This window comes from Antedon mediterranea, chromosome 1 (assembly GCF_964355755.1).
Source record: "Antedon mediterranea chromosome 1, ecAntMedi1.1, whole genome shotgun sequence".
Lineage (NCBI taxonomy): Eukaryota > Metazoa > Echinodermata > Crinoidea > Comatulida > Antedonidae > Antedon > Antedon mediterranea.
In genome coordinates, this window is record NC_092670.1 from 14,982,843 (window position 1) to 15,006,637 (window position 23,795).

Here is a 23,795-nt window from a genome sequence, read left to right on the forward strand (position 1 = left end):
ACAAATGATTATTTCATTCCCCACCTGATTCACTGTATTGTACGACTCTACTATCCAGCTTAGCAAAAGAATCTTGTTTTAAAGTTATATATTTTTTTTTTAATTAACCATTATTTTAAAATCTAAGATGACAACACAAACTGCATAACATAAAAATTCATTCATTTTAATTAACTCATAAACATTTTTTATTTATGAAAAAGATTGATAAATGCCGTTCTGGGGTTAGAATTTTTAATTTGTTGCGAATATTGCATATAGTTTAGATCGATATATTTTAAATCTGTACATGAAAGCCAACAACTAAGACATATATTGTATGTAGACTTCCCAAAGTCTGTAGTTATTGTCTTTCTTATGGTAGTTCAACAGTCGGCGTTTCGATTTTTGTCTGAAAAACTTTGAAAATGTGAGGTCACGCATTATATGTATGAAACGTCATATGTGCCAAAATATTTATCTTTTTACTAATTTTGGTCTAGAACCCAGACTAATATATAATGTGATTTTGTACATCAAACACATATTATATTTCACTAATATCAACCAATTAAATTTTTCCTGTTTGTTAAGCTCTTTTGTTCTGCTTTCCTTTATTTCTCTCCACTGATGCATTTAATCAAGAGTATTTGATTTGAGACATCCTAGGAACTAGCACTAGCGTTACATATACCATCATCCATATACAGTATATGTAATGTCATTGTGAGAATGCAGGAACATTGGGACGTGGTTTACAGCTTGATTTTTGATACAGTTTTGGTGGACTGGTGGCTTAATTAGTTGATTCTAGGTCTAATGATGACCTATGAAACAACATGCATAGGTCATTGCAAATCAAAATGTCCTTAATGTCTGCATTATAACATTCAAGTGTGAACTTTTTGAAGTACCCAACTCATTAACAGATAAAGAAATATTGTTTTCCAAAAGCTTGGCATTTCTCTTTATCTGCTTCAATTTTGATTTCGCTTCGTTGTTTTTTCATTAACTTTAGTAAATATATATAATGCTATCTATTTGTTCATTGTGTCTACTAAGACTTGTAACCGGACAAACTTTGTACAACTTTGTTTATAAAACAATAAAATAATTAAATTATTATTCTTTGTTTATTATTATTATTTTATGACCTGTTTTCAATGTATGTAGTTGTGGGTTAGAAACCTAAGTGATTCAACAAAACGTATTTATGTTGTCATTATATTCTTATGCTATATATCTGACATTTATTGCAATACACAACTAACTGAATAAAAGTATGAAAACTAACAAAATCAGTCCCTTCACCAATATTAAATAATCTTATTTTAGTGCTACTTATATTTATCGTAATAAACAGAAAAACTGCCCACTGTACCAGCATGGTAAAGATTGAGAGTGAAAAGTGTTGCTGTCCCATCATAATAATTGAGAAACTTCCGAGATTATCGGGAAACTTTGAATCTTTAAGTTGGGGCAACTTACTTCACTCTCGATTTTCTCATTTTTATTGTTAACACAATAAAATAATTATTTTTATTGCGTTGCTTTAACCAAAACCAGCGATGTTTTGTTTGTATTTCAGTTACCTGCAAAGTTAACTTTTGCCTACAGATACAGTTTGTATACTACAAACATGATAAAACAACTATGCATGTATGTATGTAAACTAACTATATGGACAAGGGGCCCTGCAAATACCGAACAAAAATATACTTAATACAGGTATATACAAAACACAATATTAAATTTTTATCTATTAATTTACAATATACTGAAAGATATTAGGCAGGTATAATATGACACTGTACAGTAATACTTGACATGCAATAAATACTTATGTATTAACATTCATAACCAATATCAGACTATCATTAATTAATATTCAATCATTAATTAATTGCACTCTAAAATCATTATAACAAACACAAATAGAATAGAAGCAATTTCAATTTAAAAATATAAACATGTATAACGTTCTTTTTTTTTTTTTTGGTCTAAGAAGATGGGAACCCGGATGCCGATGAAAGCTTTTTTAAGGGGGATTCCGGACGTGGAATGTAACGGTCCTCGCCAGATGTGGCGTAAGGATTGCCCTCTTTGGTCGATGGAGAGAATGCAGAGAAGTAATCAGAAGCGAATGCTACAATATCCTCTGGTTTGCGAAGAAGTAAAAATTGAAGAAAGTCTGCAAGAAGAGCTTTCAATTCAGGATGGTGCCGCATGTAGGTCGCATGATCGCCCTTTAGTTCCTCCTAAAAAAAAACAATACATTTATTATGCTTTTTGTTGCATTATCTTGTACATATGAAAGTAAAGTATGCTGAAATAAGGACACCCACTATAGCAATTTATTGCATTAGGTTCTGTCTACACTATCAAACTTTATGTGACAAAAAAATGTGATGTGCCCATATATGATGATGTCATATTACTATCATATTAATTTGAGCATGTCACTACCATATTTTGGCACACACTTAGAATGAGCTTTAGTGACATTACCTTTCTGTCAAGAAATTTAGAATAAAGTTGCATATCATCTTCCCAATTCAAAGTCTTCTTGGCCACGGTAGGTTTTTCACGAAACTCGTCCTTCTCTAAAGGCTGAGGAACACGTAATAATCGCATGGTAACAGGTGAGCCAATTTGGACTCTACTGCTCATTCTCCTGTAAAACAAAAATATATTCAATTATGTTAAGTATCAGGTATCGTGTCAGGTATCGTCACCATTTACATACTCTTATTCAGACTCCACCCTGTCACCTTTTGTTGCATTTCTCTTATTCCTGTCCACCCAGGCAGTACTTGCCGGTTTTTATACTATGACGTTATCCAAATTCCTTCACTTGCACTGATGAGGGGCTAGTGTTGCACGAAAGCTCTGCTAACTTTTCTAGCTGTTTTACTATATCGTTTTTATTTAGCTTTTCGGTTTTTTTTTGTATCTCCATTGAGATCCAGCGACTGATACCCACAGCATTGTCATTTGTTCAGTAATTTGCCTTTGGATTCAATTATGTTAAGTGTTATACATTCAGCAGAGGCCAGAGGTGGATCCAGCATTGTATAGGGCGCACTTTGTTCTGAGGGCACAAATAATAGTCTGGTTTGTGTATTTTGTTACTTCTTTAGGTGACTGAAATATAATATGCATCTCCCTTAATCCGCCTCTTGGGGCACACACAAGAATGGATAAGACTGCTGTGTACAAACTCTTGTTTATTTCCTATTTTGTCATTATTTCACCTATCTGGCCTGCATTTTCTAGACTAACACAGACTTAGCCCCTATTATTGTATGATTAACTATATATAGTTTTATATACAGTATAGCACATATACTGTAGTAGCATAGAACGACACCATGGACTACTCACTCCCAAGTGTCCATGGCTGTCTGGACCATACTCTAGAGAACTTATTGAATGTGGGACATGGGAACCATGTTACCAAAACTGCTAGTTTTATATCCCAGGAGCATGACAAGGTCAACAAGATTTCTAAAATTTCCATTCGATTAAAATAAATATCAAGAACAGTCTGACCTGTGGACTGGCTGGCCTCTAAACATAGATCTTAGCAGTTTATGAAAAGGATAGCAATTATATAAGATGGCTAGACATTACCTGCATGGATTGCAAGTTTTTGTTTTCATACAAAATCAACATGCATAAATATGTATAACAATTATAAAGTACAATTGTGTAAAAACAGGATCACCACAAGTTGGAGACACAGCTAATCAAATCCAAGGATATAGTGCTATGGTGGATTTGTATTAGAATTATAAAGAATGTACAAGAGTGCTTTTCTATGCTAAATACAGATCAAAATGCACATTTTAACGACATATTTTCCTATTCGATGTTCTTTTCGATTTAGGGAACATTAATATTCTATTGCAATTACTGCAGTAACTACATTTTGTTTACTCTTTAACCTGTTTATGCAATTATTTAGCAACTTTTCTCATAAACTTACATTTACATACAGTAACTGCAGTAGAATAGTTGACATGATCTCTTAAATTATAGAACAAAATGTGGTGCACTTCTTTCCCCTTTTTAAAATCAATCAAATTTATAAAGTTTTTTTTTCTACTAGGACGCAACATGATCTATTGCATCGTGATTGGTCAAATTACTTGAATTGTCCTTTCAAGCTTTATATAACATATAAATGCAGCATCATTATTTTGTTTCTTATAAAAAAACTTACCCATCACGTAAGAAACATGTTTGCCATGTCGTAGGTAGGTCCGAGTATGACTGAATTGTTCTCTCAATCCCTGTCACGGTCACCTCGGTATCTTCAATCATTTGAGCATGATTATCCAGGGATTTCTAAAAAAAAGGTCAGATTATCATACAACTACATCACGCCATGATAACGATTGTAAAGATTAACATTTTAAACGCCGTTATTCCAAGATTAGTTATAAAAAGCGAGATACTCTGCAAATTGGTTTGATGTAAATGGGTTTAGATGGCTATAACTAACTGACAACCTTTACAAACTCCCAGACAACCGAGACGTATTTATAAGTCTACATTAATAGATTGTGAGTGAAGTAATAATCCTAAAACGTTTGGCTGATGACAGAATTTTTAAAAATTTTCAAAATGGCACCAGCTGATTTCAAAGTATGCAATTTACTTTAATCAAGATTCTTTTTGAAATCCAAAAATGGGATATATTTTAACATGGCCGAGCTAACGTATACATTTTAGCCTTGTAATACGTATGTAGGCACAATATTGAGTCATGGCTATACAAATATCCCCACCCATCAATAAAATAATAATAGGTCAGTGTTTGGCCACGAAAACCTTGACCTGAAAAATACACACAATTTTGTTATTATATGGTATAACAAAATACAATTATGTTGATGTGACAAAGTGAAATTAATATCACATGACATTTGCCTTTAGCTAAATCACCCTGTTTACGCAATGCCCAGAAATTCAACACAGGTTTTTTTAAACAGACTGATTAGAGTGTCCACATCAGAGAGTAACTGCATAATTAATCGGTGCGATCAGTATGTCACGTTACAATTTAAGATTCTAGTATATTTTATTTTGTATGAAATCCACTTATTTGAATACAATTCTATACTATATTAATATAATACCATAATATATCACAGTTTTACAGTATATAAATCCAACTTACAAATTACAGAAAAAAAAAATGCCTGTGGTTAGCAGAGCTTGAGCTCAATGAAAATACAAATTAAAACAAGAAAAAAGCTAAATCAAAACAATAAACAACAGTAAGAAAAAAACAATTCCTCACAGATACAATACATAATAATTTAAATAATAAAAAGAAAAATAATAGAAATTATAAACAGCCCGTGACGCACTGGAAATTAATTAGATATTTTTTTTTAATGATTGCTTGATAACTTTATTTCAAAATAACAAAATTTCATATAAAAAAACAAGGACAACAAAAAATCACAATATTTCCAATAACTTACAGATAGCGCATAGGGACATAACACTACATTATATTGTAAACAAATCAGGCAAAGAAAATTAATTCTAAACCGCCCGGTGATATACTGAAATTTAATTAATTAATTTGAAACGATAAAGATGAGGAAATCTGTGAGAATGAGAAAAAGTCGCCCAAACCGAGACTCGAACTCGGATCGCCTGCTTGATATGCAGATGTCCTAACCATTAACTCGATTGGATAGCGACTCTTTAACATTCTCGGCGTGGTACGGCAAACAGGACTAGTCCTCAGTTGTACGCACGCGCACCAGAGATCAAATTGATACGACCTCATCTTATAGTATACATTATATTGTATTTACACTTTTTATTTTAAAATGGTTCCTCCAGTAATCAGTGAAGTTGTGATTGGCCCTACCAAGTACCAACAAGTGCTGGTCTTGAACACCCAATCCAGTGACACACTGCAGCACAAACACTTAAATCTAAATACAATAAACCTATTCAACTCCATTAAATGACCTTGAAGAAAAATGTCATCGTGGCAAGGTGGGGTACAATGATGACATCATCCGCCTTCAATAATACGGAACAATTAATTTAACAAAGGTGTTCAATACTGCTTTTTCTTTCATTTTTTATCATTATGACATTTTATGACATTGTTTTCATGGCTCCAGGGGATCACTTGAATACCAGACTTTTTTAATTAAAAAAAAATTGAACTGAAAAACAAAACTGAAAGCGAAATTTGAAGAGACAGCCACGACTACTGCATTAGTGACAATTAACCTTTGTTTTTTCAGACGCTGACATTCTCTGAAAAATGACGTAATACGATAACTTGCGATATCCTTTTTTGCAGGTAACCTTTTCAGCAGAGTCCCTAGTGGTGATTAGATCCAGGGGCTTTAAACTCAATCTTTTTTACAAAAAAAGTTGTACACGGTTTTGACACATTTTAGATAGCGTGAGAAACAAATTTCCAACAATGATTTTGTTGTCTGTACTTACAAGTATGCTATACTTTATTATTTTGTTAATAAATAAATCAAAAACTGCTAGTCTGAGCTTAGGCACGATGAGATGGGGTAGTGAAGGGTTCAAAAGACCCACTTTTTTTCCTTGCAAGTTTCCATGCAAGTTACAGTACTTGTCAATGAATTTCAGAATACGTACTTTAACTTAAGTAATCAAGCCCAATGGTTCGAACGAACGCTCTTTTTCTTTGAAGTGCCCTTTTCAAACTATAGATCACTATGGTAAATATGCCAATACTAGCTCATGCCAATTTTTGCACCTTTTGTGGAAAAACTATACTCCTACTGTAACACTCTTTTTTTATTGACAGTGGACACTCTTTATTTAGTCATAAAAAATACTTACATATGTTGCATGACACAGTTTGGCTTCTGAATCAAATGAAATGAATTTACAATCTTCTGGAATGCCTTTCTTCACCATTAGCCTTTGTATCAACAAATTAGAACCTGTTTTTATAAGAAAAACAAGTAAAGTTAAATGTACAGAGTAACTTTGCAGCTAGATATTTGGTCAGATGGTCGCACTATTGTATGTAATTGTTCTTCATACTCCATGTATAATGGGTGTTGCGGGTTAGAGTTCTACCTGATACAGGTTTTTAAATTTATTCTACTGGAGTTGCTGCAGTAAATACATTTTTTACTGCATCAAAAGTATGATTTTATTTAAAAATGTAGATGTTTATAAGTTAGTCACTGCAATAAACTAGGTCACTTTGGTCCAATGAATTTTTTTTTAATAATAAAAAACCAGTACTACCCACCTTCTGATATGAATCCATGCATGGTTTCTGAACTGTATGTTTCAGCATGCCTAAACACTTGCTGTGAACATAAAAAAATTTCATAAACATTTTTTTTCATATTTGGAAATTCATGTACAGTAATTAGTTAGTTAAAAATTCTTCAAAAGATTCCATAGCTTCACATCATCCTTAACATATTCATTAAGTTGTACAATAATGATAGCATTAGCAGCAATGATATGTTAGTATCTTATTTCATTATAACTGTACATAAAGCATGGTTCTCATTAGGGCGCAAAGAAAAGGACGTACATGCAACGCAAGGTTGTGGACGCAAAGCAGGCAATTTAACTAATCAAATTACTATTCGAATTGTCACATTAGATTGGTAAATTTACTTGTATATTTTTAGAGGATCATTTTAACATGATATCAATTACAATGATGATGTTGACAATGATGATGACGATGATGTTGACAATGATGATGATAATGATGATGTTAACAATGATGATGATGATGATGATGAAAAAATAATCTGTTACTTACCTCCCCTTGTGTGATTATTCTATTAAGAATGTACTTATCCTCTTGTTTAACAATAAACGTTTTTTTATCAAGATGTTGTTCTTCTAGCTGAAAAGATAAAATTACAAACAAATTCATCATACTTGTTCAGACATAGGCCCACCCTGAGGTATAACATGCCCACCAACAAATCCGGAGCAATTTCCACACACACACATTTTTAGTTTGGGTCAACCGGCTCAGCTACAGTGATTAAGTTCACTTAGGTTGACCCTGGTCTCCCCAATTTCAGTTTTTTTTTGTTTTGTATATACTTAAATAGACCAAATAAATAATGAAATGAAAACTAAATTTGTTTATTTTGTTCGATTATTATTTTTCAGAAAAAGAAGCGTCAGGTTTGCGGTACACCTTTTATTCCAAAAAGAAGATAAAGGTTGAAAACGTTGTGCTACAACCATTTTCTGCATAATAACCAAAACGGCAATACATTCTCATATTCCTTTTTGGAATCACATGGTACACCATTTGCCATGAAAACCTTTAAACACATGTTGTTAGAAGAGCACATATAATATCTGTATTTATTTTTAAATGACAATGAGCTTTATAGAACTATAGCCAAGCTGTAATAAAGAAAATCCAAGTAATACTTGCTTCTCAAAGGCTTCGTTTAACGTTGAGTGGCTGAGCTGTTAAGACATTGCAACTGTAATACAGTACATAGCCATAACATAATATTTTCACTGACTCCATGTTTCTTTATCCGAAAAAACTCATTATAATAATGAGTTTTTTCGGATAAGGACTATAAACCGTCAGTGTACACAAAATACACCCCGATGTACTAGTTTACACATGGCCACTGTCATACACAGTCACTGAGGGGATCATCACTGGTATGCTGATCATCACAGATATGTACACTGGGCCATTTGAGAGAACTGTGTTTGACTGAAGAGGTCACCCAGTATAAATAATAAAAGAATAATAAAAAAAATAAAGGCTTAGGAAGTGGATTGAAATGACACAATAACCACTAGATCTTATTGGGGATCAATTTTACTGTTTTATGTTCTTACTTTTTCATTTAAACCTGAAAAATTAATTATCATTCTTCCTTATTCACCATATTATTTAAACAATACGTCACATTCTAACAGCCAATTCCATTAGTTCAAAAAGCATTAAGCTTTAAAATATAATATGCTAGAGAAAATTGAGGAGAAAAAAAAAAAATTATCACAACAAAAAATGTAATACAATGATATCAAGTCAAATAAAAACAACAGTTTCTAAAATTCTGCAGGACGCTCCAGGAAATTGGCATATAACATTGTCTTTATCAGCCATACAAGACTAAATCCCCAATAAAAAGCAATCTCCGGCAGATGAAATACATTTGATGAGAAAAGCTAAGGTAAAAAGACATTGAACTGAGACTTGGTTTAAATAAAAGCATTCTTTTACACTGTGAAAATCTACAAAATCCAACCATGATGTTTGCAAATTGTTAAATAGTTTCCACCTTGGAGGGTTGGAACACATTAATTGAATTGAACTGCGGTAGCTTAAATTAATTCATGTAAACAAAACACCAAGTACATAATGCTATGATTAAAAAGCAAAAAAAGAAATAAATGAATGAATGATGATTAACAAGAAAGTGATATATTTCAAAAATCGTAATATTAAGCATTGTTGTAGTTTTTAATAAGAGGTGGTGGGAATCATAGATCTTTCATATTTAATCAACGTCACTTTTTAAAACATGCCCAGGTGTCCATAGATTCGAATATCCTGTCCAGAATCTGATCTTTGACACCCCTTCCATGACACATGGAAAAAATAAATATCACACTGAACAACTATCGCCGCAGTCCTACCATCTGCATTCAAAGCTTATCATACCTGCACACCTTAACACACTAGATAAGCTCAATACCGAAAGTTGTACATTGCCAATTACCTGTTAGAAAATTAAGTACATCCGAACTAACAACAAAAAAATAAATGCATGCTTAACAACAAAGAAGTGCTTACGAAATATCGCTTCGTCGAACCGTAGGTAGCAGCTCGTGATCTCAACATAATGATGTATGCTCGTCGTATACCTCTGTCACAGTCTAAACAAACTCTGAGCGTGCACTTATAACCGGTGAGTTTGTTAGCTCGCCAATCTGGAACGGTTTACGCGTTGTCGGTGACGTAACAGTTGTTCGCAAGCCCAAGGTATTGCCAATTTCTCTTTTGATGTGTAATCTACCGGTTTCAGGAATGAAAACCTTGCTGTGTTTGTTCACGGTGTATCGTAAGTGCTTGCTGTTCATTGGTTTAAAGTCACTATCAATCCACTCCTTACTTAAGGAACTAATGATATAGGACTTCCTACTCTGAAGCACTGGGATATTATACAATTCTCAGAGGATTTACCGAAGTTTCTAAGCTCGCCTACTGATTTCTTATCCATCCCAGGCCAGGGTTCTTTTCTCAGTCAATGAACCGCTCACGACATCTTGTGGGTCATACTCATAATCTACCATGACATCACAATTTACAAAAGGCGTTAAACTTCAATTTTTTTATGACATTCAAGGACAATAATTCCTTTGTGTATAACATCACAGTTAAACACATTTTGATTAATTTTCAAGTTAAATATCATGTATCATCACCGAATCATAAAATCTATAAATACTTTTATATTAATTCTTTAATCGGGTATCTATCAACATATTACATAACATTAAATTGGCCAAAGGGAATAAAACATGTTAAGAGTCCCAGTTGATATCCTTTTCAACCTCATTTAAAGCCCATGGGCTCATTCACCAATAACACGTTTTATGGCCATTTTGAAAGATGGGCTTTTATTCGCTATTATTTGCAAACTCAATAGAGGGCTTCTTTTCAAAATATGTAAAGTATAATTAATAATTAATTTAGTATTGAAAATGTTTAAAATAACTAAATAAAAATGGTATAACGATCTTAATCAATTCTATAATTTATTATAATTATAAGGGCCTGGGTATGAAACTTGAGGGGAAATAGGGGATGGGATTATAATATGATTGACAATGAAATTTTGTGTCTGAATTTAGCCTAAATTAGGAGGTAGGATTATACCTGATCATGGAATTTTATTTATTCGGAAATCGTTAACTATAAAAATATAAATACAAAAACACATACTACTGTCATTGCAGATTAAATATATTTATAGAAGATTATCCAGGATAGCCAAAGAGGCTTAGTAGATTAAAAAGGTGTTTTTATAACCTAAAAAGTATTGCGTTACAAATACTATAAAAAAAATAAATATAAATTTATTATTTGGTCACCAATGAATATTAAACAAGAGTGAGAATACTTTAATTGCTCATAATAATTTGTCCTTTAAAATTAAAGTGTGTCTCAAAAGTGATTAAAACAAATTAAATTAAACATATACCTCTCATCATCAATCATGGGAGTTCAGGTAATCTGTGTCATTTGTAAGATGTGACCTATGACCTATCGATGAGGTTTAATGGGGTACAGTTGATGGGAAGGTTCACATTAAGTGGCCTACTTTCAATTTATGATGCCACTTTACAATGAGTCATAAACCAATGTCATTATCATTTATATGCATCTTGAGATGAAAACAAAGACAGAAGTATATTAAGGAACATCATATTATATTATTAATTTGTTTAATTTTTGATTAAAGTAGAATTCACAAATCAGGGGCCCAAAAAGTGCTGAAATAATGGGTTATCTTTTCCAATGTAATTTTTAAGATTTAGAAATAAAAAGAGGAGGCATCTGTTTCATACTCTTGGTGTAACAAATAATTTATTTTGTTAAAAGTTTGCTTGTCCTGATATGGAAAGACAAGGAAAGTGAGGTGATTTAATTTGTCCCAAAGTCAAGTTGGAATGTTTTACTGTACATTCTTTACAGTACATCTGTCCTAATTGTTATAATAATGTACCAACCAAGCTCCGGAAATGCAAAATTGAAAATATATTTAAACTTAAATTGAAAAGATATATTATTTTTAACTCTTTTAATATACATATAATTACTGTATTAATATACAGGTTGAAATTTTCAGACCGTTTGGATAGAGTGCTCAATACCAAGGTAGAGCATAAATAAATAAAATAACAGCAGAAAACTTGGTTACTTCATTGTTTTAATCACTACAAATTTGTTTCGTACGACCAGCATGTAGCTGGCCGCACTCTTCAGGTGAAATATAAAACATAAGTGACACAGTTGTCTCATAGTGCTTAAAGATGTATTGTCCCTTGAAACACAAAGAAATGAAGGTCAAAATATTCTAAATTTAAAGTGGCCATATCAAAGTAATATTAAAGTTATTCACTTTAAGTCGAAAATTTGAGCCAAAAACAACAAGTTTACGTAATTAACAGGTAAATTAGTTTGATTACATTTCATCTGGAAAATCGTCACGAGCGAAAGTAAACAAAGATTTCAAACCATGAGTACGCATTATGCATATGCTAAATTAGGATTGTTTACAACTCGTCACGGTTAAGAAGGTATTTTCACACAGATCATGAGGAAGTTTTATGATTATGCATACAGAGTAGCCAAACAAGCGCGTTTCATTATGGGATATGTTTTGATTGAAAACTTTGACTGGAAGTCAAAGTTATTTTTTTAACAAAAAAACGTCTGTATTTCAGTTAAAATTTTTTTTTTTTCGAAAAATTTTTGGTGATAGTTAATAACTATTATGATACTTCAGAATGACCCACCTTTTTTCGAAATCTTTTATTTTTTATTTTTTTGGAATTAGTCAAAGGGACAATACATCTTTAATAGAAGTGATAATTAATAATAATTAATAATTATTAATATATATTTTTATTTTATAGTATATTATATTGATTCTGATATTCGTAATTTAATGTTTATACTGATTACAATGTACCCTGAATTTCAGTTAATTAATCCACTGGGATAAACCAGAAAAGTTATCCTCTTTAAAGATGGTTGAAATAAAAAAAAAGTGTAAATCAGATTAAGGGAGAATAAAGATGAACTGATGAATAAAAGAAAAAAAAACAAGAAAAATTCTCATTGTGCATAACCATACAGTACGTGTAGGATCTTCAGCATGCTAAACCTATAAAACAAAGGACTCGTTTGGGAATCAGTCAGGATATTACAAGGACTGTAGGTAACTGTTTGAAAGTCAACCAATGATTGATAGAAGATAATGAAAATGGGTTTATTAATGACTTTGATTGATAACAGTACTGTAGATTCACCTACAACAATAATGCGCATCAGGCTTTAGGGCTTGTTTCTGTTGCATAAACGCCAAGTAACCATTTATTTGAGATTAGATTAAAAGATAAAACTTATATAAAAACCACATTTTCTGGGGCTAGTTATTGACTGAAACATCATCTTTACCCAAGATACTGTAAGCTCAGGTGGTCAAAGGGTAAAATTTGTATGGTAGTTGACAAAACGACGGTCAATAATTAACGTTAATTAAAGTTGCAGTTAATCGGTAAAATAGCATACACTCAATCGATTGGGGTTTTCTTAAAACTGTTTTACTTTCATGGCATCTACCAATGTTATTTCAAACACCATGATTGATTGTTGTTCTCCTGCTCTCCCTTACTTCATCATCATAACTTTTGCTAAAAAAGCACTAACCAGTGGAGCGGAACTACTGGCAACATGGCTGTCATTTAGGTATGTGTTTTTCATTGCAATGATAAACACATTTGATGCCAGAGAAATCAACCTTTCTATATGTATAATTGAGTTTTCATTCCTGAATTTAACTTGAATCCACAACAAAATAGTGCAGCGCCAACCACAACCAACATCAAGGAGACAATCTTCTAAAGATCTGCCTACACTATCACACTAGTTTGACAAAAAAACTATGATGTGCCTTAATATGGTAGTGATCTAGTCATCTAGACTACTGTATGCATCTAGACTACTATAGTCATCTAGACTACTATAGTCATCTAGACTACTGTATGCATCTAGACTACTAGTCATCTAGACTACTGTATGCATCTAGACTACTAGTCATCTAGACTACTGTATGCATCTAGACTACTAGTCATCTAGACTACTGTATGCATCTAGACTACTAGTCATCTAGACTACTGTATGCATCTAGACTACTAGTCATCTAGACTACTGTATGCATTTAGACTACTAGTCATCTAGACTACTGTATGCAGGTATGGAGTCCTCACTTAGAAAAAGACAAAAAGACATTAGAAAACGTTCAAGCACGGGCAACCAAAATTATTCCTAACCTGAAAGACCTACCATACGAAACGCGGCAACAAAGATTAAGACTCACAACGCTTGAAGATAGAAGAAGAAGAGGTGACCTTATACAAATATACCGCATTATAACACAGAAAGATAAAATTGAGCCTACAAAAATGTTTAAGAAAGCCGAGTATGGAAAGACAAGAGGACACTCGTACAAACTGAGAAAAGAAAAACCAAATCTGGAAAGTAGGAAATTCTTCTATAGCCAGCGTGTAGTGAATGACTGGAACAACTTACCACAAAGTGCAATATCTGCTCCAAACCTACTCTGCTTCAAGAAAGAGATAAATAAACACATGGGTTTATAATGGGCTAAAAAGCCCCCTTAACCCTGCCACACTCTATCGAAAGAAGATGGACTGTGGCAATTCAAGGTAAATTCAAGGTAAATATACCAACATATGATATCATTATGTCGATATATGGGCACATCACATATTTTTTGTTACATAAAGTTTGATAGCGTAGACAGAACTTAAGTATCATAATAATAATATCCTGGATTTATAAAGCGCCTAATGTTGTAAAACCTGTGAATATTATTACCCCGGTTATTTTTGGATCAAAGACGTATGGAAATATACTCCCATAATGCAGCTAGCAATCCGTGCAAAGTTGTGTCTTGACCTTACAAGGCACCCATTTGCCTAAATGATACAGGCAATATGACGAGCATTGGATTCAAACCCATGATCTCACTATCAATAGTCCAACATCCAACACACTGCGTCATTATTACAACTACAGTAGTACAACATTGTAGTATCATGACATCTTCTTCCAGTCTTGTCTGTGCATGAAAATTGAGTAATTTTGCAGGCAAAAAATAAACACTCACCTTGACATATTCATGATGCTGTTGTTCTAATGTCTCTATTTTTTTGGACACATATGCTGGAAGAATAAGATTTTTTTAATAAAATTATTACAGTAATGTCACGTTAATTGTCATAATGTTACTGTAGTGTAATATTAATAAACTAATTATTAAACAATAACAACTATTTCATAATTTCTTTATCTCCTTTTGCTCCCTTATAAACTTCCAGGTTGCGTGATCTCCTAACGTTGTTTCCCCCACCCCCAACCCAATCAATGACTAAATGAATATCGTGATGATGATTTATGTGTATTTTGTGTAATGCACAAAACAAAATCATTAAAAAATGTTAAAAAATCAAACATTTGACATTTTTAAAAATGAAAGATTTACATACATAATTAACACCACAATCCAGGTATCATGATGTCATGCTATGAATTTTACTCAACGTTGCTTATTAACGATAATCCATTGGCAGATATTATCTGTGTTACAACGTTGATCAGCTTCCCTTTCAGTATTGCAAAAGGGTGTTACCAGTTGGCCATAGACCTTACAACAGCAGGTGTTCATTAGTATAAACAGTTCACTAACTCTGGTCTTAATAACATATATTAGTACTTTTTTTTCTGACCTTTTTTTTTCCAAAAGGATTTATGCAAATTAATTAATATAAAGTTTGCGGTACACCATGTGTTGAGTGAGAATAACTCCTGATTTCAACATACAAACCTTCAAAGAATACATATTAACATGGAGTAAAATACTCCATGATATTAATAACAAAATAATAATTATACACTTTTTAAAAATACAATTGAATGGTCCGTTTTTAGCAGATTTTTCTATGCAAATATCACACACAAAAATATTTGCAACTAGTTGATTAAGTTTTAGTTGCACAGGGATGGATTTTGTGATGTTTGTTTAGCAACACCATCTAAAACTGCTGAAGTATGCATTCACTTTTACTAAACATTTGTGAAAAGTAGTCTAAATTTACTTTCATCATGAACTAATTTAACTTTTTAGAATCTTTGTTACAATGATTATTACAGTAGGATGAGGGCAGTAGTAAGAGTACAGGTACAGTATGTTTATTGAGGTAAGAGGTATTTGAATGTGAATTTAATTACGTTTTTACAGATGTGGATGTCAGTCTTACCCTACAGTATTACTTCTTATTTGCTTGCTAAAATATTAATATTTTTTATTTTAAAATCAGTCTGTGTGTTTTATGAGTTCGTTGACACATTTAAATCTTAGATTTACTTGTTTGATTAGCTATTACAGCGATAGTAAAATGATAACATACTGTTTTACTTGAAGCCTAAATACTAACTGTAATTTAAGCAAACAGACCAAGGCCGGAACAAATGATAATAACATATCTGTGGCAGCAATGCACAGAGTAATTAATAAGACTGAGTGAAGAACAGATAGAACAACTGATTATTTTATACTGAAATGGTGAATGAATTATTGTTGATACACACATAGATGTGCATAAATAAATAAATGGATGAATTAGTGAATGAAGAAATTGATGAATTAGTGAATGAAGAAATGGATGAATTAGTGAATGAAGAAATGGATGAATTAGTGAATGAAGAAATTGATGAATAAATGAAGTACATTAGAAATCCTCCTTTGAGAGGGGACAAGAATAAGGAGCAATTTATGTTATTGTAATACCACTAAAACAGTAATCCTCCATTAAAGGGACACTCCTATTAATAATAATAATTAAAACTTGCTGGGTCCTGAAGGTGCCTTACTTAATACAGTAGGTGTTCTTTCTACTTTATATTATAATAAAATAAACAGTATACGTTACGTACCAGTAATAGATGTTCCCATTGGTACATTATCGATGGCACCATGGCTATTTGCATGTATAAGGTAACAATCTTTGCTGTTGTACCGTGCTTTCTCTATGCTCACTGTGAACTCTCCTAACTCTTTTCCTGTGTCTGATGTGGTTACCAAAGAATCTGTGAACAGCACACTATCAATCTCTCCTTCATCTGAAAATAATACAAATTATATCATCAACATTAAAATAATGAATTAAGATGATGGTATTTATTGCTTTGATGGTAACAAAATGGACATTATCATGGCTGATTCACAACTGTTTAAGGTATAGTAGATAGTACTACTAGTAGAACCAATTGCAGAGACACTTTTCTGTATTTAACATTAACAAGCAAATGTTTTTATAAAAATATGACTAATATAACCTCTATTGAGGGGACATCCATATAAAAAAACATCGTACAGTATAAAGGTATTCCCTTAGGGATAGAGATTTTACTGATAATGATAAGTTAAAGCAATTTCACTATTCTAGTACAGTTGTTATAGTGGTGTCCCAATTTATTTCTACTGATGAAAATATCCAATGATGTGTGGGATGTATGTGTGGGATGTACATATGGTATAGGGTTTAAATTCGAGAGGTGGATTTAATTAAGGTATGTTGAAACAATTTTTAACCACCATCCACATAATTATTGGATGATATAAGCAATTCATTCAATAATAATTTTCATGCCGTAATGTATGCAAGAATGGTGAAGCGGACTATCCGAGAACGCTAACAGATGGCATAATACAACCACCAATCATCGACTTTTACAATGAAAGATAAAACTAATTCATTCCCTGATGGACGACTATCACTATTAAAAAAATACTGATTTAACACTTGGAAATTTGCTCTAATTAATAAGCTGACTTCAATCATATTAATAATTAATCAGTTTGCTTTACTGTCCACATATTTTACTAAATACACAATCTTCCATCTTTCGGAAAGAATTCACTTTAGAATTGATGAAAAACAAATAAATTAATTCAGAAAGCTTAACGTAACTTGTCAAACAAAAATGCCAAGCTTTAAGGGATCATGTTAAATTTATTCTAGTGCAGTTACTACATTTTAATGCAATAACGTATGTTTTTAGTGTTTTAATAAAAGTTTATAAGACAATCACTTTAATTAACAGTGTTTGTATAAATTTGATGCTTTCTAAAGTATTGTATACTGTAACATTAACAAAATGTTTTCTATTGTATGTTTATATTATTATTTATTAATTAATTGAAAATAAATAACAAAAGCACAATATTATGAATTACCACAATTCTATCTAAAAAACTGTACTGTGCAGAAAAATAATTTTTATATTATTATTAGTTAATATTTTGTAATAAAAAAAAATTGCAAAAATTATAATCAGATGTTGAATTGTTAAAACTGCCATGTGGAACTACTTTAGATTAGCGGTAATTGTAAACACTGCCGCTGCTGCTGTCATAAAATGTCTTTCACTTCGGCAAAAATCAGAATATTGGAGACTGTTCTGTAATAATCACTTTGTTTGTTTCTCTTGGTATAAACTACCATTACAGATACATTACAGTTCTATTTGTCCGAGTATAACCTCAATCCTCCCAGTAAAACTCATTTATCCAAGTATAATCTACTGCCCCTAATATTTACTAGATTCTGTAGCCAGGCCCTACAAACTTATAACTAACTGTTATTATTAGGTTAGTGAACATACCCATTTTGTCAACATATGCTATAGCATCATCTGTCGCTACTGGTAGTGGAGAGGGTTCCTTTTCTTGACTGTAAACAAAAATAATATTTTTTTAATGCACAAATAATCTTTGTTTCAAATAATGATTTCATCTTAAACTCTGTCTACACTATCAATCAAACCAGTTTGACAAAAATGAGTGTGATGTGTCCAAATATGGTATTAAATGTTTAAATAAGATACAGAAGTGATATGACATCATCATGTCCATATATGGGTACAGTTTGATAGTGTAGTACAGTATAGTGATTTATATTCAAAATCAATGCTAACAAAAGTTATCAAAATTATTCTATTGCAGATACTGTACTATGTTATAGTCTTTAATCTATTTATTCTATTCAGCAAGCAATACATTGAGATTGCCTCATAAAGTTTACAATACATGCAGTAAAAAAATGTAGTTACTGCAGTAACCTACTGTAGAATAATTAGTACTTACTAAGGAAAAACCAACAGCAAAAACAAATTCAATTTTTGATAGAAAAATAATGAGTCAACTTTCTTTTTATTAAAACGGTATTGTATTTTTTCAATGTACAGTAAGTACAGTAGATAAAATGCCATGTTTCACTAGAAAAACCTTTACAGATCGAAATCTCTCTCTTTTTTGTTTGCAAAATAAAAACAAAATAGTTCAGGAAAAAAAATGTTTTGTACTTTACTTCTTGGATGCAAAAAATATGAAATAAAATAGAAATGTATTGCAACTATCTTGCAACTATTTTGCCACTTTAATAAACATAAAAAAATTAAAAATCTACTGTACTCCAGATCAAATAAACAGATATTAAAATAGTAAAACTTATTTATCAGTGTAAATTCTGAATAGTCACTCACCTGTCATATAGTGATTCTGAATTATCTGTAACAAACGGTTTGGTACTCATTTTTGAAAATGTTTGTGAGCTCATTATGACTTGCCAGTGGTTGTTACCTCAAATTTGAAAGAATCAATGAAATGACGACAACGGCGCTAATAACAGATGATGATTTTGTCGAACTGTAGGCGAGTAGTCTGATGGGTAGCACTTTCAAATAGACTGCTGCCAACTCATTCTTGTAACTTTAAACTGAACCTGGTAGGAAATAATAGAAGTAAACATTAAAGACGTATTGTCCCCCAAAAACATAAAAAATGAAGATTAATTACATCAGACTTTGAATAGGTTTTTTTTGTAGTTTTAATCAAGTTAATCACTTGCGTAGAAAAAAAAACGAGAAAAAAAAATGTTTTTGACTAAAATGACAAAATAAATGGTTAAATTCAACCAAAAATCTTTTGGCTGGCGGCCAATTTGACTATTTTTCAGGTAAATAATTTTGAGGCCAAAACAAATGTAATATTCTTAATTTTTCAGCGAAAATACCGGGTTTCCCCAAATTTTAATCAATGGATTCTGGTAAAAACAGAAAGACAACCAATGCAGCAACTATACAACATCAGGCATATAGCTAGCATACAATGTCCGTACAGTACCAATGTTTACCAGCTACAAAAGTGCATTATTTCTCTCTTTTATCATAATTTACCATAAAATGTACATTGAAGACATAGAATGACCTGGCTTAATGTTTTTAAAGTAATAGATACAAATTGTAGGGAATGGGTCTTTTGTAGGATTTCTTCTTTTTGTTGGTCTTATGATGAGGATTATTTCCATTTTTATTTCTAACCATATAAATATTCCCTTAAAATTGTAATTGTTAGTCGTTGTCTCTTTACATACTGTAGGCCTACATATTTTATCTTAACACATTTTCATTAAAAATTAATTATTAAAACATATTTCCTATCAATATTGTATGGTTGATTGATTGATAATATATTTATACTGGGTAACCTCTTCAGTCAAAGACTCTCAACGATTATAAGCAACGGTCTTAGTTAAGTCGAAGATGCTTTCCAGGTGGAATGCCATCCAGAGATGAGTAGTAGTAATTAGTCTTGTTTATTTTATTTCACTTTTGTAATTTTTACTTTCTATGGACCAGAGATTCCTAAATAAAAGATTGAATTGACTTGAATACGTATACATATTTCACAGGTTTTTAAATTCCTATTTAGAATTAATAACATTTATTAACAAAATTGGTTGCTAATTTCTATAATACTGTGTAGGCCTACTATATCTAAACAATAATAATTGTTGTCTTGTAATGCAGATAATAAAAAATATAATAAAGCACTGTATAATAATTTAAAGAATAATGAATATTAAAAAACAAATTTATATTATTTTTATCCTCAGTCACCATGAACAGCAAGCAGTCTAGATTAAGACATTGGATGAGGATTTTGAAAAAGGAGGGTAGGGAAAGAAGGGTCTAAAAATGGAAAATGAACTGCTGAACTGAGCCTAATTCTATCCTTTGCATTGTAGATTAAATAACTTTTTTTTTAAATAAATTTCTGTAACTTTAAATATCTAAAGTGAATTGCATCTTTTGTTTACAAAATATATTTGAATAATGTAAATAATTAGGCACATGCACCGTCCAGGGCTGTAGTACAGTATATAACTGAAAACGGAATTCCCCAATAATAATAAAAACGCCGTGGCTAAAGATACGGTACCGTATTCTAACTTCTGTTTACTAAAGGTACGGTAAAATTGCATTATGTCATAACCAGCCAATGGGGTGCTGGTACGTGTGTGACGTCATCGTATAAGGAGTTTGTGGATTTTTTTCATATCGCGAAAACAGTGATCAACCGCATTTTCTTGATGCTTTATTTATCGCTATTATCGCCGTCGTGTGTGACAAAAACTAAATGTAGCCTACGTCTGTTATTATTATTGAAAAGCCAAAACATGTTGATTTTAATTTTAGAATACAGAAAACCGTTTCAAAAGAGGCCTAGGCCTACTTACTACGTACTATAACCTCATTGTATGAGTTTGTTTGTGTAGAGGGAAAGCGATGCCAGGCTGGGGCCAGCTGCATGTGTGAGCTGATTTCTGTGACTCGTCAGCCCTGGGGCTACTGTCTAAATCATAGCATTTGAGGGCCCCTTAATTGTCCGCATTTGCTTGTTGTTTATCTTCACCATTGTAAACAAAGTTTAATAAAAAATATAGGCCTAAATAGGCCATTTGGAATAAAAATAAAACCCTCATCTGCAGCGCACACACATCCACGCAGCCTGGCGCCGCCGATAGGAATTCTCTACATATATAATACAACAGACGTGATATGAAAAAAAATCCCAAGTCCTTATACGATGACGTCACACACGTACCAGCACCCCATTGGCTGATTATGACGTAATGCAATTTTACCGTACCTTTAGTAAACAGAAGTTAGAATACGGTACCGTATCTTTAGCCACGGCGTAATAAAAAAATGGTCAATAATATCTTATTTTTCTATTATAAACAGCAGTGCCAGTCAGTGTACAGTTGGCCATTAATAAGCCATCCTAGACTAGGGCTAGGCCTAGATAGACTACAGGCCTCTCTAGCTAGACTCTAGTAACCTAGCCTATAGGTAGCCTAATAATAGGCTAGGCCTAGGCCAGTATATCCTAGCCTCTCTAGCTAGGCCTGGCTAGAGGCCTAGCCTAGGCCCCTACTAACTAAGTATTAATAATAACCTCTAGGCCTATCCTAGCTAGTTAGGCTCTGTTTTATTGAAATAAACAAACGAGGCCGATTTACTAGCCTCTAGCTAGGCCTAGCCTAGCCTAGCCTATTTTTACAACCTGGTAAAGCTTACCTTTAAATAAACAAACTGTAGTGTAAACACGGCCTTAGCCTAGACTTCAGCTAGGCTAGCCGGGTGAGAGTCAAGTTAACAACTGCCGTCTCACTGCCCAGAGAGCCGCAATCACAGAATAAAAAGAGGTCCAGTCTGACGTCTAGCCTGGCCTAGCGCTAGACTGTGAATTTATCAATAAGTTCACAACTAGGCCTATAGTTATATAGTTATAGTGGTACTGTTTTCCTAAAATCTTCAAGCAATTACCAACATTCCTTATTCATCTTTAAATTTGATCAAAGTACTTTGATAAAGAGTTTTTCGACACCGTGTGTGTTATGATAATGTTGACCTCTCGTGTTTTTCTTTAGCAGTCCCCGTGTGATACAAAAAATGGCCGCTTTACGTCACTATGGTATTATGCAAATCAATTAAAGTTGCATAATAATGCGGCACACCAATCAGATCATTCAATTAATTCTGCTTAACAATAGTAATACTGTACTTTATTATTCTTTTTTATAAATACTAAAAATAGACAGATTACAGAAACATTTATCAAATAAATATACATTTATATTAAGCCTACACATAGACTGTCATGGAGGTTTTAATTAACATGGTGTCCTGAAATCCTCTGAGAACGCTGTGTTATTTTTGTTTTTTACGCTCTTTATCTCAGCTGCTGGTCTATTATCTGCAAGATGTTTCCGTATATGAAATTCGTCTATTGTTTATTTTAAATCAATGGTTCCCCAATATGGTGAATAAAGAGAAATAAAGCTGAAAGCTAATCGACATTGAATTGTTTCAAGTACTTGTAGAGCAAATTTTGTGTTAATTTTCCGTTTATTTGGTTTAAGGTATTATTCATTTTTAGGTCGAAGCATACCGAATGTAACACATTGACAAGAAAATGCGATGATGCGATCACTTAAACATATGATATAATTTGGTAAAAAAAAAACATAAAAAGGTATTCATTTCAGTACGAATTTCTTATTGAAACTGTATACTGTATGTTTTGTAGATAGTTACCATTTTGTAATGTGTGTGTAGGCCTACTAATGTAAATTCTTTGTTAGTTGTCTGAATTATTTTTATTATATTATTGATGTTTCTCTACTGAACTACCTTGGAAGTCAATGCTTCAGCACTGAAAATGTCATTCAGTATAAAGAGAATAAATAAATTAATTAATTAATAAATAAGTGAACGGGACGTAACATCTTTATTCGAACATGCGCATCCGTTTCTTGTTTAGGCTTATAAGTAGGTCTACCGTTTTGTTTTCGACCATTGACACCAGTAGGGCAGTTTAGATAATTATCACTGAGTATAATGAGAAACAAAATTACATATGTATATAAAAACTAATATACCCGGTTCATTATAGGATATTATAGACTATGTTAAATACGCGGCGGCACTATAAATTAACCACCGATATTTTGGGTGAGAAATTCCTAAATCATGTGTCTTCCATATTATCTTATATCCTATTTTATCGAAATACAACGAACGGTTGTATTTTATATCTGTTCTGGAAAGCGTT

The 23,795-nt window shown here is 32.2% G+C and overlaps 1 protein-coding gene across 1 annotated transcript; it reads right to left on the minus strand.

Moving 5' to 3' along the window:
* Nucleotides 1–1,281: 1,281 nt before the first annotated feature.
* On the minus strand, nt 1,282–22,611 carry LOC140057900 (ciliogenesis-associated TTC17-interacting protein-like). Its single transcript, XM_072103627.1, has 11 exons — nt 22,259–22,611; nt 19,379–19,617; nt 18,500–18,567; nt 16,769–16,954; nt 14,943–14,998; nt 7,793–7,879; nt 7,262–7,322; nt 6,841–6,944; nt 4,205–4,329; nt 2,488–2,653; nt 1,282–2,237 (listed from the first exon to the last, which is right to left on the minus strand). Exons 2-11 carry the CDS (start codon nt 19,450–19,452, stop codon nt 1,980–1,982), a joined length of 1,185 nt encoding a protein of 394 aa, XP_071959728.1. The 5' UTR covers nt 19,453–19,617; nt 22,259–22,611; the 3' UTR covers nt 1,282–1,979.
* Nucleotides 22,612–23,795: the final 1,184 nt, after the last annotated feature.